General features: G+C 44.5%; 1 protein-coding gene across 1 annotated transcript in view; it reads right to left on the bottom strand.

Annotated features, from left to right (window-relative positions):
• LOC134446826 (protein kinase C alpha type-like) overlaps positions 1-15,000 on the bottom strand; it is a 289,331-nt gene that overhangs the window by 62,770 nt on the left and 211,561 nt on the right. Inside the window, exon 9 of the mRNA XM_063196121.1 lies at positions 243-395. Coding sequence (XP_063052191.1) covers positions 243-395 — 153 coding nt within the window. The remainder of the gene's footprint in view (positions 1-242; positions 396-15,000) is intronic.

Genomic DNA, 15,000 nt, shown 5'->3' on the forward strand with positions numbered 1-15,000 from the left:
GTAATTCATCAGCATCGCTGTGGTCAATAGCTACGGTTCACACCTTCCCAAAGCTAAATGTTTTAGACAGAGAAGTAAAAATGTTGTATTTGAATAATTCATAGTAATCGTCGTAATTTAGTAATTCATTAGCATCGCTATGGTCAATAGCTTTGGTTCACTAGCCAGGCCGTGCCCTCCTAGTGACGCAACAGTCTCGAAGAGATTTGAAAGTCGATGATTATCAGGGTAATGGTTCCCACCTTTCCAAAGCTGCCCTTGCCCAGCACGGCCAGGAAGTTGAAGTCGGTGAGTTTGATGCCTTCCCCGGTGGACAGGCTGCTGAAGTCGACCGGCAGGCGGGACTCGCCGTCGTCCGACGGACTGATGACCTTCTTGGGACCTTGCTTGGCTTTCTGGAAGAGAAACACAGACGGGGATCCTAGTGAGATGATGATTCTGCTCCCTGGTGGAGGCTCACGGCATATTTGGCCAATGTTGTGTTAATTCAAGACTATTCTGAACATAGTACAGCCTCGTTTCATACTTTTCGAGTGATTCCACTCAGAGACTTGCATTTAACAGTTTAGAGAGTTGACTTCCACTCTATACTGACCATATATGTTCGGAATGAATAGTGTTGAGTTAACTCTATGCAGTGCCAAGCCTGGGCCCTATACACAGTCCCCCGAGGTCAGGTTCTTAACTGCCTATCTGACACATGACCCTCGTAAACCCCTACCTGGACCATAACTGGTGCTCTGATGACGGTGTCAGACCATGAGGTGGATTGCTAGAGTGACGAGACACAGATGCCCACGGCAACATATAAAAGTATTATGGGGTGTTTGCTGCAATGCTGTGGCCTCGAGGCGAATGGTCTTTATATGGGCATTGGGGACTGGAGGAGGGGGACTGAGGAAATGAGTCTACATAGCACTAACCTCAACCTCCAGACAACCAGGGCCAGATTAAGGTGGCACAGTGGCCCTAGGCTACAGGTTGCTGTGGGACCCCCCAGAAGGCAAATTTCGTGAAAAATGTACATAGACAGGGTCATAATTACGAGCTAGAAATTCAGGATAACATGTCTACCAACTGTTCTCAACACGGTGGATCAATTTTTCAACATTGCATCCTGTCCCAATTCGGCAATTTTTCACTTTTGGGCAATCAGGGGTGGGCCCTGGCAGGTGGAGGCCCCTTGGCTACAGCCATATCTATCCTGTGGGGGCCCTTGGCTACAGCCATATCTATCCTGTGGGGGCCCTTGGCTACAGCCATATCTAGCCTGTGGGGCCCCTAGGCTGCAGCCATATCTAGCCTGTGGGGGACCTAGGCTGCAGCCATATCTAGCCTGTGGTGGGGGCCCCTAGGCTGCAGCCATATCTATCCTGTGGTGGGGGCCCCTAGGCTGCAGCCATATCTATCCTGTGGTGGGGGCCCCTAGGCTGCAGCCATATCTATCCTGTGGTGGGGGCCCCTGGGCTGCAGCCATATCTATCCTGTGGGGGCCCCCTGGCAGGTGGAGGCCCCCTAGGCTGCAGCCATATCTAGCCTGTGCGTTTATCCGGCCCTGCAGCAGACAACCGCAAGTTTTTACAACGGCTGCAATACACACATGGTTCCTCTGCTTGAATTGCTAAACTATTAAAGCTATTTACGGTAATAACTTCCAAAGTTCGACAGACTGTTGACGAGTGCGTTCCATCAAAGCAGCACCATGCTGTTTGATACCTGATCGCCTGATCAGTAGTAAGAGCTGCAGAAGCCTGAAGGCTAGCTCAGCAAAACCAGAGATTCTTTAAGTATATAGAGATATGCCAACATAATAGGTTTCTATGGGCACATAACGCGACCAGGTTCCGGTCTGCCTAAAGGGGCGTGTCATAATGCTCCTACAATGAATAGAACAGTCCTTAGGTCTGCCTAGGTCTGCCTAAGGGGGGCAATAATAGAACCCGGAAACAATGGGCCAATGGAACCTCTCTCTCTCTACTCTCTCTGGCAAAACGCTTGACTGTCTGACTCTAAATAAAACTCTAAACACTTTATATTCAAGAGGAAAGGTCCACACACTTGAAATCTCGTTATTTTCCTCTATTATTGACCCAAAACTACTCAAGAAACTGACCTTTTTCGTAGTGTCTAAAATGTGTGGACACAAATTCTTGAATTTTGACAACGTTTGTATTGCAACAACTGGACCTGGGATATGCAGAACCATTTTATTTCTCCTTACGTCTAACGTACTCCATGCACTTACAGTAGAGGCTTCTGGGTCTTAGAGAGGCAGCCTTGGACATGTGAGTTAAAGGGCAACTCCTGCCAATTTCAATGTGCTGTTGTATTGCTCACGCTACCCTTGACTTGACTTGCCCTTTCCGAGATATGAGCTATTCTAATGGGGGCAACTTTTGTTTACATTTTTAAAAAAATGAGCATAGGCCTACTCCAAATATTTTCCCAAAAGGTATCGCTCTTTGCTAGCTGTCTGCTGATGTTGCATAACCTTTTGGATGTTTTTGGGAATAAATAAAAATGCTTTTTTGAAATGTAATCAAAAGTTGCCCCCATTAGAATAGCTCATATCTCGGAAAGGGCTGAGCTAAAAAATGTGGCGTCACCGGGTACTTACAAGTCAAGGGTAGCGTGAGCAATACAACAGCACAGCTCATAAAAGGGCTGAGCCAACAAATGCAGCGTCACCGGGTACTGACAAGTCAAGGGTAGCGTGAGCAATACAACAGCACATTGAAATTGGCAGGAGTTGCCCTTTAAGGTAAAGGAAGGGAGAAGGAGTGTAGTGATGGGGAAACGTGGATTCAGAAGCTTGCAATGCAGTGCCATATATTCCATCCAGTGCCTTCCAAAATGGACAAGCAGACCCAGGCACTGTAGTCAGTAAAGACTTGTATAAAGGTTGGTAACACTTAACTTGACACCGGTGTCAGAAGCATGTTATCACAGTGTCATAATAGTGTCATGACACAGTCATAGATAAGTCATAAACATAATGTCCATGTCATAAACTGTTGGCCTTAAGTGACCTTTGGTTATGGCTGTCTTTGCCATAACCGAATGTCACTTAAGGCCAACAGTGATAAAATGTTTATGACATGGACATAATGCTAATGACACCTGCATGACACTATTATGACACTGTAATGACATGCTTGTTTTGGAATATATGGCATTGTATTGTAGCTTCTACATCCAGGTAGGCCGGCCATCACTGGAGGGAGGAGAGCCATGAGTGTCCCATTTCCACCAGAGGCTCCATGCCATGCACAACAGGCCAAGATGCACCACCACCACTCCACAGCTAACGCTAACGACCCCCAGGGGTCAAACAAGACAACTGAGCTAGAAGCAAGAAGTCATTGTTTCAGTATCAAAGCAGACACATTTTAGACACGATGCTGATAGTCACAGAAAGACGTACCTAATAACAACAGGCCAAGATGCTCTACGTATACTTCACTGCAAACCCCCATCTGAACAAACCAGAAGCAGGGGACACAGAGGGCAGAGAATACAACTGAGCCATGTATGCATATACATCTGATGAGTGCTTCTTTATTTATTTATTTTAGAGCATACAACTGAGCCATGTATGAGGGCACACAAATCAAAGACACTAAACATAAAAGACATACTGTAGTGTACCTAACTCAATATGCCTAAAGCTCTCTTGGACAATAACGCGTGCAGCAGACACAGACAGAAAGGCACCGAACGAAAAAACTTTAAGGAATCCAAGCTAAATCTTTTTTGTTTCATTTCACAGCATTCATAATACCGTAAGGCACTTGAGCAGCACCCACGTCTTACTTTACACTTACAGTACGTTTAGCGTCAAAACCAATGCAACCAAACTAGCCAGCCATATCAAACCACATTGCGCAACACACACACAAAAAGTGCCTTCATCAATACAAGCAGCAGCTACTTTTTTCAACTGCTGGGTCAATGTCATTCGAAAGCGTTCTTGGCGTTTTAGAGAGCAGGTGTTAGTCTTGGCGGTCATTTTTGTCAGAGTGCAGATGCATCATGGGCCGTGAGCGAGGCGAGGCGAGCACACCCACACCACGCACCTGAGCAGGTTTATCCACACTGGGCCTGGGCCTACCTACTTTCTCTTTCTCAGCTTTTTCTTTTTTCTTTTTAGCTTTTTTGTCTTCTTTAACTTTGACATCCTTTGACACCTACAGGAGGAAAAGTAAGTAAATGTACACGGCATGCACACACACCCAGACACACACCGCGCGCACACATAGACACACACCCAGACACACACCGCGCGCGCACACATAGACACACACAGACACACCGCGCGCACACATAGACACACACACAGACAGATCGCGCGCACACATAGACACACCGCTCGCACACACACAAAGACACACCGTGCGCACACATAGACACACCGCACGCACACATAGACACACCGCGCGCACACACATAGACGCACCACACACACACACACACACACACACACACACACACACACATACACACACACACGGATATACCTACGGTTATACCTACGGTACATGTGCATACATACACATACCACACACACTGTCTTCAAATGAGGGAGCTTCAAAATGTCTACCAGTCATTCATCAGCAACTTAAAAAGTATTCTATATCTGATAGACCCCTTCCCTATAGCATCATACGGTAGCAGCGAGATTGATCTCAAACAAATATGCTGTGACATTTCAGAATAAAAGTATCTATTTTATTTAATTTTCAAGAATTCTTGCACACCACCTTTTGCCAGGTGTGTCAGAGTGTGACCCCTGGGTCACCAACGTTGGAGACAAGAAACGTCCCGCACACTATTCCCATTTTGAGATTTTATTCAGAACGTTTCTCTCTAATTGGTCGAATTGCTTGAAGAAGGTCAATAGACCAAAACGCTACAAGTTAACTCTGCAAATGTGAACACTTGTGTGCGGGAGCTTTTTTTCTCTCTATTTAACCCATTGATGCCTGATGTTGCGTTGCGCAACATTGGCCCTGGTGCCTGGAGCTGCATTACGCAACATTCAGGCTCATGAGATTTGAGACAGCTTTAATAAAAATCTTTGTTTGAGATGAACGAACACATTCTAATGAAAGATGAGGGTCTTAGCATTTAAATGCAACTTAGTGCATATTTTTAAGTGCTTCAGAAGCTGAGATATTTAGGTTTTTTAGGGCTGAGGGCAGCTTTTCTTAAAAAGGGCTCAGGCATTCAGCACCCTTTTTTGCAGGTGCCTTAGGCGTCAATGGGTTAAAGTTAATAAACTGTTACAGAGTTGTGGTTGTACACACACATAGATTTACCCCATAGTTTACGCCTATCTGAGGAGAACCAAGAAATGGAATTGGAATAAAGCCCTGCTTTGCATGACCAGTATTTTTTTTATCACTTATTGTTACCAGTCTGGTATACCAGTCTCTATACCAGTGTTACCGGTCCGGTCTTGCACTCTGTCAGTCAGTAAAATGTCAGCCCTGTGTACTGTATGTCTATGTCTTGGCATGGTATTGAGAGAAAAACGTAATTTCATTTTCCTTGTATGACTTGTGCATATGAAGAAAGTGACAGTAAAAGCTGACTTGACTTGACAGTAGCCTGGCCCAAAAGGGAATACTTCTTTACTCTTCTCTTCTAGTCTCACAGTGAAGCGCCTACTGTAGGACACTTGCCCCTAACCAGCTTTGTCTTGCACGCCATCTAGTGGAACATCTCCAGCCAATACACTTCAAAAGGCTCCAAACACAGTGCACATACAGTACAGAAGCAGCCTAAATAGTATAGTAGACCTACTTTCAGACGTCAAACATCCAGCCATCAGGACCTTTTACAGAAGTCACATAACCCTAATTGTAGAATGCAGCGTTGGGGAGATTATGTACAATGTTAGGAAGCCACATCCCGGATATACAGTGATGTGGGGAGAAATTACAGATGGAATAAACTAGACATGGAGTGAAACTGCTGTGTGTCTTTAGAAAATGAAAAGAAAAATGGTGCCAGCTTTCCCTTAACTACGTTTTTCAGGAGGTACAGTAAAAGCAAAACACTAGCGCTAAATGTGGGACTGTAACCAAAGCGATATGGAAGAGGCTGAAGTGCTCTGTACTATAGCCCTCTACTGGTGACTGTACGTAGTCACAGAGTTATCCAATATCAGTTGGGTTTTTTTTCCTCAGAAGGACACAAAAGAGACAGTATCATGATGAATCAGTATTACATGGTAAATAATGTTTAATTGGCATAGATTAAATCAGTGTTCACGCTAGAATTCTTACTGGCCGGACAAGTGGCCGGCTGCATTGCAGAATACCGGACATTTAGAATATCTAACGGACCTTCCCTCAGCCAAACACACACTCCCTAATGGGTCAAAGTGACTAGTAAATGGGTCTTTTCTACCAGCAAAACTTAAATTTCACTAGCGTTGGGCCAGTTCGCTGGTGTTAAAGAGCCAGCTGCTTGTATGCACTAGGAGCAAACTCGCGCTCTCTTTCACATACCCGAGAGCTCGAGCGAACTGAAAGAAAAAAAAAAGCAGTCAACCAGTCAACGTGCTGCGCGCATAGCCATATCTAGCCAAGTTATCGACTGAAAACATTGTGTTTTATCAGCAAATCCTAAGAGGATTTCCCTACTCAAATTGGGTAACGATGTGATGACTGTAATGGTTGGTTGTGCAGTAACGGTAACAACGCTACTGAAATTTGAACTGTATAGCGTTGTGTTCCTGCGCTCTCATTGCCTGGTTAACACCAGACCTAATCACAAGTGAGATTAGGTCTGGGGAGTTGCCTATTGTAAATTCCGTAGGGGGCAGAATACTTGGCTATTATGACACACTGCCCTGCTCTCTGATTGGGCAGAGAAACTGTTAAGGTTGGAATGCTTGGCCATTATGACACAGGGCCCATGATCTTGGACGTTATGAGTCATCCTCGCCAGACTGTCTTTCAGATCGAAACGATTGTGTAGAACTAAAGGGAGTTACTAGGCTAGCGCTCTCAAGGGAATTGACACGTTCCGTACGACGCTCTATTACAGTATGTGGACGTGTGAGATACATCCACTAGCCATTTTGGCCGGTGATGAAAAAAGTGATAAAGCCCTGCATGGACTTTTACTGGGACGTCTCGTGAGCATATCGTTCTCTGAAATGTTTAATTTGACCCTCGACTGTAGCCTAGCCTACTTGAGATCCACCACCATTTTTCAGTAGAGGTAAAAGTGAAAGTGATTCGATGCTGCGCATGCCATCGCATTGGGTCCCAGGCTTGACTTCGCAATTGGGCATGAAACGGTTTTGCAAGCGCAATGCCCTTTGTGTTTACTGATAAAATAAAATAAATAACCCTGAATTGTTCCTCGACATCAGCCAGCGTGAGTCAAGTGATAGGGAAGCAACTTGATTGGGGAGAACGCCGAGGGGGGCGAGAGCGCAAGCAACACTATTGCGTGCGGTTTAGACTATGACACGTTCATTTACCTAGGCTATTCATAACTATTTTCGGCTTTGTTCAGTTTCATATCACTGGTGTTTTGTGTAACATTCAGTATTTAAAATGAGCTAATATTATTTACTGATCAATTGTAGTCATTTTTTGTCGGACATTTTGGCCGGTCACATTTTATTTTCCCGGTCATTCATGATGCAAAACGGCCAATGTCCGGCCACGGCCGGCTAACGTGAACCCTGGATTAAATACATGACATGCTTAATAAAGCCTGGGTCTGTCTGACAGTAACACTATTTAAAACCCACAAAATGACTACGGCTCTGGCTGAACCATGAGAGTATAAGGCCATCTAGTGGTGGTGGAGTGCAGTTACCACTCCCCACTGCCAAGGAGTACCATACCACAATACCACAATACCGCAATACCACAATACCACAATACCACAATACCACAATACCACAATACCACAATACCAATAAGCTGCCTTTAGGGTATGGACAACATTTGACCAAAACACATGACATATGACCTTGCAACACTTCAAAATGTACCTGTACATGGCAAATCAGGCAAATCTAAGAGGTTTAACTAGAGAGGGAATGTGATTTAACATGGAATGACCCTCGATAGATAGATAGATAGATAGATAGATAGATAGATAGATAGATAGATAGATAGATAGATAGATAGATAGATAGATAGATAGATAGATAGAAGACGGATACAGTGCAAAAGACAGAAAAAAGATGTGTGAGATGCCGCTGAAGAAAGAGAGGGAAAACAGCAATGTGCACGACCATCTGGAAACTCATTTTGGTAAAAGTGATTTAGAGGAAAAAGAGAGAAGAAAAGAGCAACACTGTAGGAGCTGAAAACAAATGACCACACTTCCTAAACAAAGAATGCAGCGTTGATTAGATTACTGGCAAGGCATTTTCAGCCCACATACAGGGCTGGACTGGCCATCTGGCATAGCGGGCATTTCCCGGTGGGCCCTGCACCCTTGTGGGCCCCTGGCCGTCTGGCATAGCGGGCATTTCCCATTGGGCCCTGCACCCTCGTGGGCCCCTATTTTCAAAAATGTAAAGGGTGCAGGGCTCACCGGTGAGTCAGTTCTGCGCAATAATGAGGGGCCCCTTTAAGCCAAAAGTGCCCGGGTCCTATTTCTCCCCTAGTCCAGTTCCAGCCTACATCTTCTCCTCTCCACTTGTGGCTGAACTCCCAGAGTAGAGGAGGAGGAAGAGGAAGAGGACTGGAGACACTTAGAGGAGGAAGAGGACTGGAGACCCTTAGAGGAGGAAGAGGACTGGAGACACTTAGCGGTTTCTAAGTAATTGGAGCCCGAGCAAGGAAGTCGGGAATTTGTGGTGGTGGCGCTGTGTGTATCTTTGTGTGTGTCTATGTGTGTGTGTGTGTGTGTGTGTGTGTGTGTGTGTGTGTGTGTGTGTGTGTGTGTGTGTGTGTGTGTGTGTGTGTGTGTGTGTGTGTGTGTGTGTGTGTGTGTGTGTGTGTGTGTGTGTGTGTGTGTGTATGTCTGTGTGTGCTTAATCTGAACTCACATATGAAAAGTAAAGTCACAATTTGAGATGCTTTCCGAACTTTTTATGAGCTCATAGTTCTTGCGGTCAGTATGATTATGTTTAACCCATTGATGCTGGATGTTGCGTTGCACAACATTGGCCCTGGCGCCTGGAGCTGCATTACGCAACATTCAGGCTCATGAGATTTAAGACATTTTTTTTTTTTTTTTAAATCTTAGTATGTTAGAGTTGAACGAACACATTCTAATGCAAGACGAGGGTCTTAATGAATTACATAAAATATTTAAATGCAACTTATGGCAAGTTTTTATGTGCTTCGAAGGCTGAGATATTTCGGTTATAGGCTGAGGGAACCTTTTCTTAAAAAGGTCTTAGGCATTCAGCAGCCTTTTTTGGAAAGTGCTTGAAGCATCAATGGGTTAATCCCTCTAGCCAATATGCTCCCATTTACTATTTTGCTTGTGTTAGCATCAGTATGTTGATGCATGTGCACGAACCGGCACCATATACTGTATGGGTGTGAGGATTTAACCATTACGTATGTGAGAGTAGTAGCCAGGTGTGGCTCATGACATTGTGATCCTTTATGCTATACAAATAGGGCTCTAAATTAACACCAGCCAACTAAATCACCTCCAATTTAGATGCTGCCAGGTGGATGCACAGCAAAAACTGGAATGTTGAATCAACTCCCACAGAGTCAATTTTAACACTTTTTGCGGGTTTATATGGCTCCACACTCTAAAGAGTTAAATTAACATATTCAATATAGTTAATATTTAACATTGTGCCAAGAGTTACTTTTTAACTCCCTAAAATGGGTTAAAGTAACACTATATTGAGTTACATTGAAACTATATCAGAGTTCCTTCTTCACTCCCTAAACTGGGTTAACTTAACACTGCATCTCCATGATTGGGGAGAGGTGGAGGTGCGGGTTTTGCATCACATTGGGCTCAATGTGGCTACAGTCATTTCAGGTGACAGGCTACAGTCCCTGGAGCAACGTGAGGTCAGGTGCCTTGCTCAATGTAAATATGTAAAAATATAGGGACACCCGTTCTTCCTAATGGCAAGGGATGGGGGGTGGTAAGGGTAGGGGTCCAAATAAATATATTTTAATTGTGCATTTCTAGTGCGCCATAAACAATACTGTATGTTTTCAAGTTTTGAAAATTAATGTCCATTAAAAGCTTTATTTATAATATTTGTAAATAAAATGAAATGGCTAGGGATGGGAGGTGGTAAGGGTATCTCTCATCAAAGGGAACAGGGTACCCTCCTTACTAGCCTGATTATCATCATCGACTTTCAAATCTCTTCAAGACTTGGTCTGCCCAAGAGCATAAAAATGAATGTTTCCCAAACGGCATGGTTGACACACCTTACTTGGTTTGCTACTGGTTGACCGGTGTCCGACAAAGTGGGTGGAGTTCCCCGATTGTTCCGGAGATCAGAAACGATTAGAGATGTACAGAATCCAAGATCCGGTTCCGGATCCGGCAGGATAATAGGGTTTTTCAGACTATCCGGATCCGGCAGGATCTTAACACATTGAGTACCGACGACGTAATAATGCGTTTTTCACGCCCATGCGTTGTATACCAAAACGTAAAAATACGTTTTTGCATTTAAATATCATATTTTGAATCTACACCCTTCAATGGACAATATATGTGATTTTGGTAGCTCTGTTATGGACATAAATGACAACATTTGCAGTCCAAAGTTGTTTGATTGTTATGATGTTTGAGTGTTATGATTTGGATATTTTAATTTAACTTACCAAGATGTCTGGATGCCAACCCATGTCGCCTATCGCGCTGCCTGCATTGATTTCCCTAGTACGGTCACTGTAGCATGTGTTGTCTCTGACTTCACGCAATAGGTAAACACCATTGTATATCGTGCCTGGAGTATCTTGAACTTTCTGGACTTGCTAGACCTTTACCAGATCCTTGGATCCAAATGGCACCCGATATGTGATTGGAGTAATGCGCTCCGATTTGGACGTTTGATCGCCAAAAAGATACGTTTCTGTGTCTTCCTGTATGTGAGAAGCCAGAAGCTAGCATGGCTACATATCATGATTCCCTGATTGTCGCTCCCAACGCAGGACGCTCCCCTGTCGGCTCGCCCCCACTAGCCAGACTATCGATCCCACCGCCATATAACGGAGCTAGTTATCTTTTTGATGTTAGTTTTTTGTTTCTAACCCTAACCTAACCCTAAACCTAACCCTAACCCTAAATTGCTTGCATGCGGCAATGTATGATAATACGTGAAATATAATCGGGTGGGACTACACGTCCGGGAGTGATAGAAACACCTGGGACTACACGTCCGGGAGCGATCTCAGTTGGGAGTGTCCATCTGCCACCGCATATGATTCGGATCGGATGGGCTAGGCTACATCTAAGCATCATATCATTTGGATTTGTTGTCAATGTTGGGCTATTATTTCGGGAGTCATCGGGAGCTATTTTAGCAAATGTCTCACCCTCTGCATGTGTGCAAAGAGTTTGTGTTCAGTCCACGTGAAAAACGGGGATTTCAAAGGGCATCGATTGCTGGTGTCGTAGTGTGACAGAGCAGGAGGTGTGCTGCCGTATTCGTGAATCGTGCTATGTTGTTTCCCTAGTAGCCTACGATCGGTAGCGTGTATTGTGTCTGACTTCACGCAATAGGTAAACACAGAGACCATTGTATATCGTGCCAGGAGTATCTTGAACTTTCTGGGCTTGCTACCTAGACCTTTACCAGATCCTTGGATCAAAATGGCACCCGAATTGTAATTGGAGTAATGCGCTCCGATTTGGAAGTTTGATCGCCAACCAGATAAGTTTATTTGATTATTCAGCCCCATGTTGCACTGTCTGTGTCTTCCTGTATGTGAAAAGCCAGAAGCTAGCATAGATGGCTACATATGGATCGGATGGGCTACATCTAAGCATCATATCATTGGCATTTGTTGTCAATGTTGGGCTATTATTTCGGGAGTCATCGGGAACTATTTTAGCAAATGTCCGACCTTCTGCATGTGTGCAAAGAGCTTGTGTTCAGTCTGTGCGAAAAAACGTGGATTTCGAAGGGCATTGATTGCCGGTGTCGTAGTGGTTTAGAGCAGGAGGTGTGTCTTGACGAGCAGGAAGATGTGTGTCAGAGCTAACCTTGCACCAAATTGTGATTAAAACCAACTCATCCCCTTTCAAACTCGTCACATTCTGAAGAAGCGCACCCTTCACAAAAACCTCAATATCTCCGATTGTAGCTGAATTCCATGGATACCCGCTTCGGTTTAGCGTGGGTTTACTCGGCAATAAAAGCTCGTAGAGACACACAGTTTTCACCTACTAAGAGGGCAGCGTCTCCACTTTCGAACGAGTCATAACATATTTCAGTGGCCCTATCACATAATAAGCTGTGAGTCTACAAAAAAACGTCAAAAAAGGGCTTAGAACGCTGGTATTCTACGACATAATTCCGTGAGCACCGCCGGTATTCAATGTGTTAAGCAGTGGATCCGGTATCCGGCAGGATCCTAAAAATCAGGATCTGGGGCATCTCTACTTTTTAAGTAGCCAAGGCTTTTCAGTCAGTCTTTCACAACCCCAATCGCTGCATAGAGTGAATGCCCTTTGGAAGCGGTTGTTGAAGGCAGTGTGGCAGTAAAAAAACAGTTTGCGCCAATGTAATAAAAAGGGCCCATGTGTGCGAGTTGGCTATGTATTTCAACCCTTTCGTAGGATCCGGTATCCGGTTCCGGATCCGGCAGGATCTTAAGCACTGGATCCGGTATCCTGCGGGATCCTAAAAATCAGGATCCGGTGCATCTCTAGAAACGATATTGACATTGCTCTTGGCCTGTCTAGAAGCAGCAGAGAAGGTGGTGCGTCACCAGTAGGCCGTGGTCTGGCTACTCCCTACAGCTGTCGCTGACCCCCCCCCCCCCCCCCCCCTCAACCGGGGAGGAGGGTTAGGGGGTTTCCATGGCAACAGTCGGAAGTGCATCGAGTGCATATAGAGTCATATGAGGACGATTAGGGTTCAGCAGGAGGCCATGTAGTGTGTGTGAGTGTGTGTGTGTGTGTGTGTGTGTGTGTGTGTGTGTGTGTGTGTGTGTGTGTGTGTGTGTGTGTGTGTGTGTGTGTCTGTCTGTGTGTGTGTGTATGTGTGTGTGAGCAGCAGAGTGGGTAAAAAGAGAGAAAGCATTTGTGTGTGTGTGTGCGAGAGAGAGAGAGAGAGAGAGAGAGAGAGAGAGAGAGAGAGAGAGAGAGAGAGAGAGAGAGAGAGAGAGAGAGAACGGGAGCGCGAGATACAGTATATTTTGCCAGAAGTGACAGAAAAAGAAAAGTTACTGGTCAATTTATCATCAGTGTCCTGGCAGTATGTTTAATAGTGTAAACATCACAGTGTTATACGAAATGAATAACTCACTGAGGGCCATTAGGAGAGTTCCTGAACAGCAGTCGTTATGAATACAAAACTGCTATGACAGCCCACACGCTGTCTCTATTCTGGTCCCTTATGCAAAGACAAGAGACATTTTATTTAACACATACTTAAGGGGTCATGTTGGTTAAATATGTTGTTGGTTAGACCACTGTTTTGCATTAATTTGCAATACACTGTAATAGTTTTGCCTTCTCACAGTGGTATTGCATTCGATTATAATAATTTTTGCATTCTCAATTTCCAATTCTCCAGTGCGTTTCTGTTCCCTACCATTTACAATTAATTGCATTGCAGGGCTCCACACGTCCAACCTAGCAGTAGTAGTAGCAGTAGTAGTAGCAGTAGTAGTAGCAGTAGTAGTAGTAGAAGCAACAGTAGCAGCAGCAGTAGTAGCAGCAGTAGTAGTAGTAGTAACAGCAGTAGCAGTAGCAGTAGTAGTAGTAGTAGTAGTAGTAGTAGTAGTAGTAGTAGTAGTAGTAGCAGCAGCAGTAGTAGTAGTAGCAGTAGTAGCAGTAGTAGTAGTAGTAGTAGTAGTAGTAGTAGAAGCAGCAGTAGCAGTAGTAGTAGTAGTAGCAGCAGCAGCAGTAGAAGTAGTAGTAGCAGCAGCAGTATTACTGTTAGTAATAGTGGTAAAAGCAGTAGTAGCAGTAGTACTAGCAGTAGTAATAGTAATAGTAGCAGTAGCGCTAGCAGTACTAGTAGTAGTAGTAGTAGTAGTAGCAGTAGCTGTAGCAGCAGCCGTAGTAGTAGTAGTAGTAGTATTTTATTATTACATTACATTATATTACATTACATTGCACTTAGCTGACGCTTTCATTTATTCAAAGCGACTTACAGCTATTGTTTTTCAGGGTATTGGTTACAGTCCCTGGAGCAATGCGGTGTTAGGTGCCTTGCTCATGGGCACTTCAGCCATGGATGGAGATGTAGGGAGAGGTCAGGGGGGATTCGAACCTGCAACCCCTAGATTGGAAGACCAACTCTCTAACCACTAGGCCAGTCAGTGTTGTGGAAAACACAGTCTTCAATGCATGCCTGATAAACCAGACTAAATGTGGATGTCTAATTTAGTCTGGCCTCGATGCATAATACATCCGAAGATTGTTGATGAGAACAACCTTCCCTCAAAACGCTGCCCGCTTTGATTCAAAACACATCTTTGCGTTATAATTGGTTTGCCAGATTCATGGCATTCTGGCTTCATTGAATCATTATGCGAGGCCAGACCCACCCGTAGACAAAACATTTTGCCGTCCAGCGGGTGGCGCTGGTTCACCAGGCTACTTTAATGCATGCATAGAGGCACAATGTGATTATATGCATGAAGAGTTTTGAAGAGCATTTTGATTGACAACTATATTTTGTCAGACAAATACCTAAGTAATGATAGGCTACAAAACACACACACACACACACACACACACACACACACACACACACACACACACACACACACACACACACACACACACACACACACACACACACACACACACACACACACACACACACACACACACACACACAACCAGAAA

Source organism: Engraulis encrasicolus, chromosome 1 (assembly GCF_034702125.1).
Source record: "Engraulis encrasicolus isolate BLACKSEA-1 chromosome 1, IST_EnEncr_1.0, whole genome shotgun sequence".
NCBI lineage: Eukaryota > Metazoa > Chordata > Actinopteri > Clupeiformes > Engraulidae > Engraulis > Engraulis encrasicolus.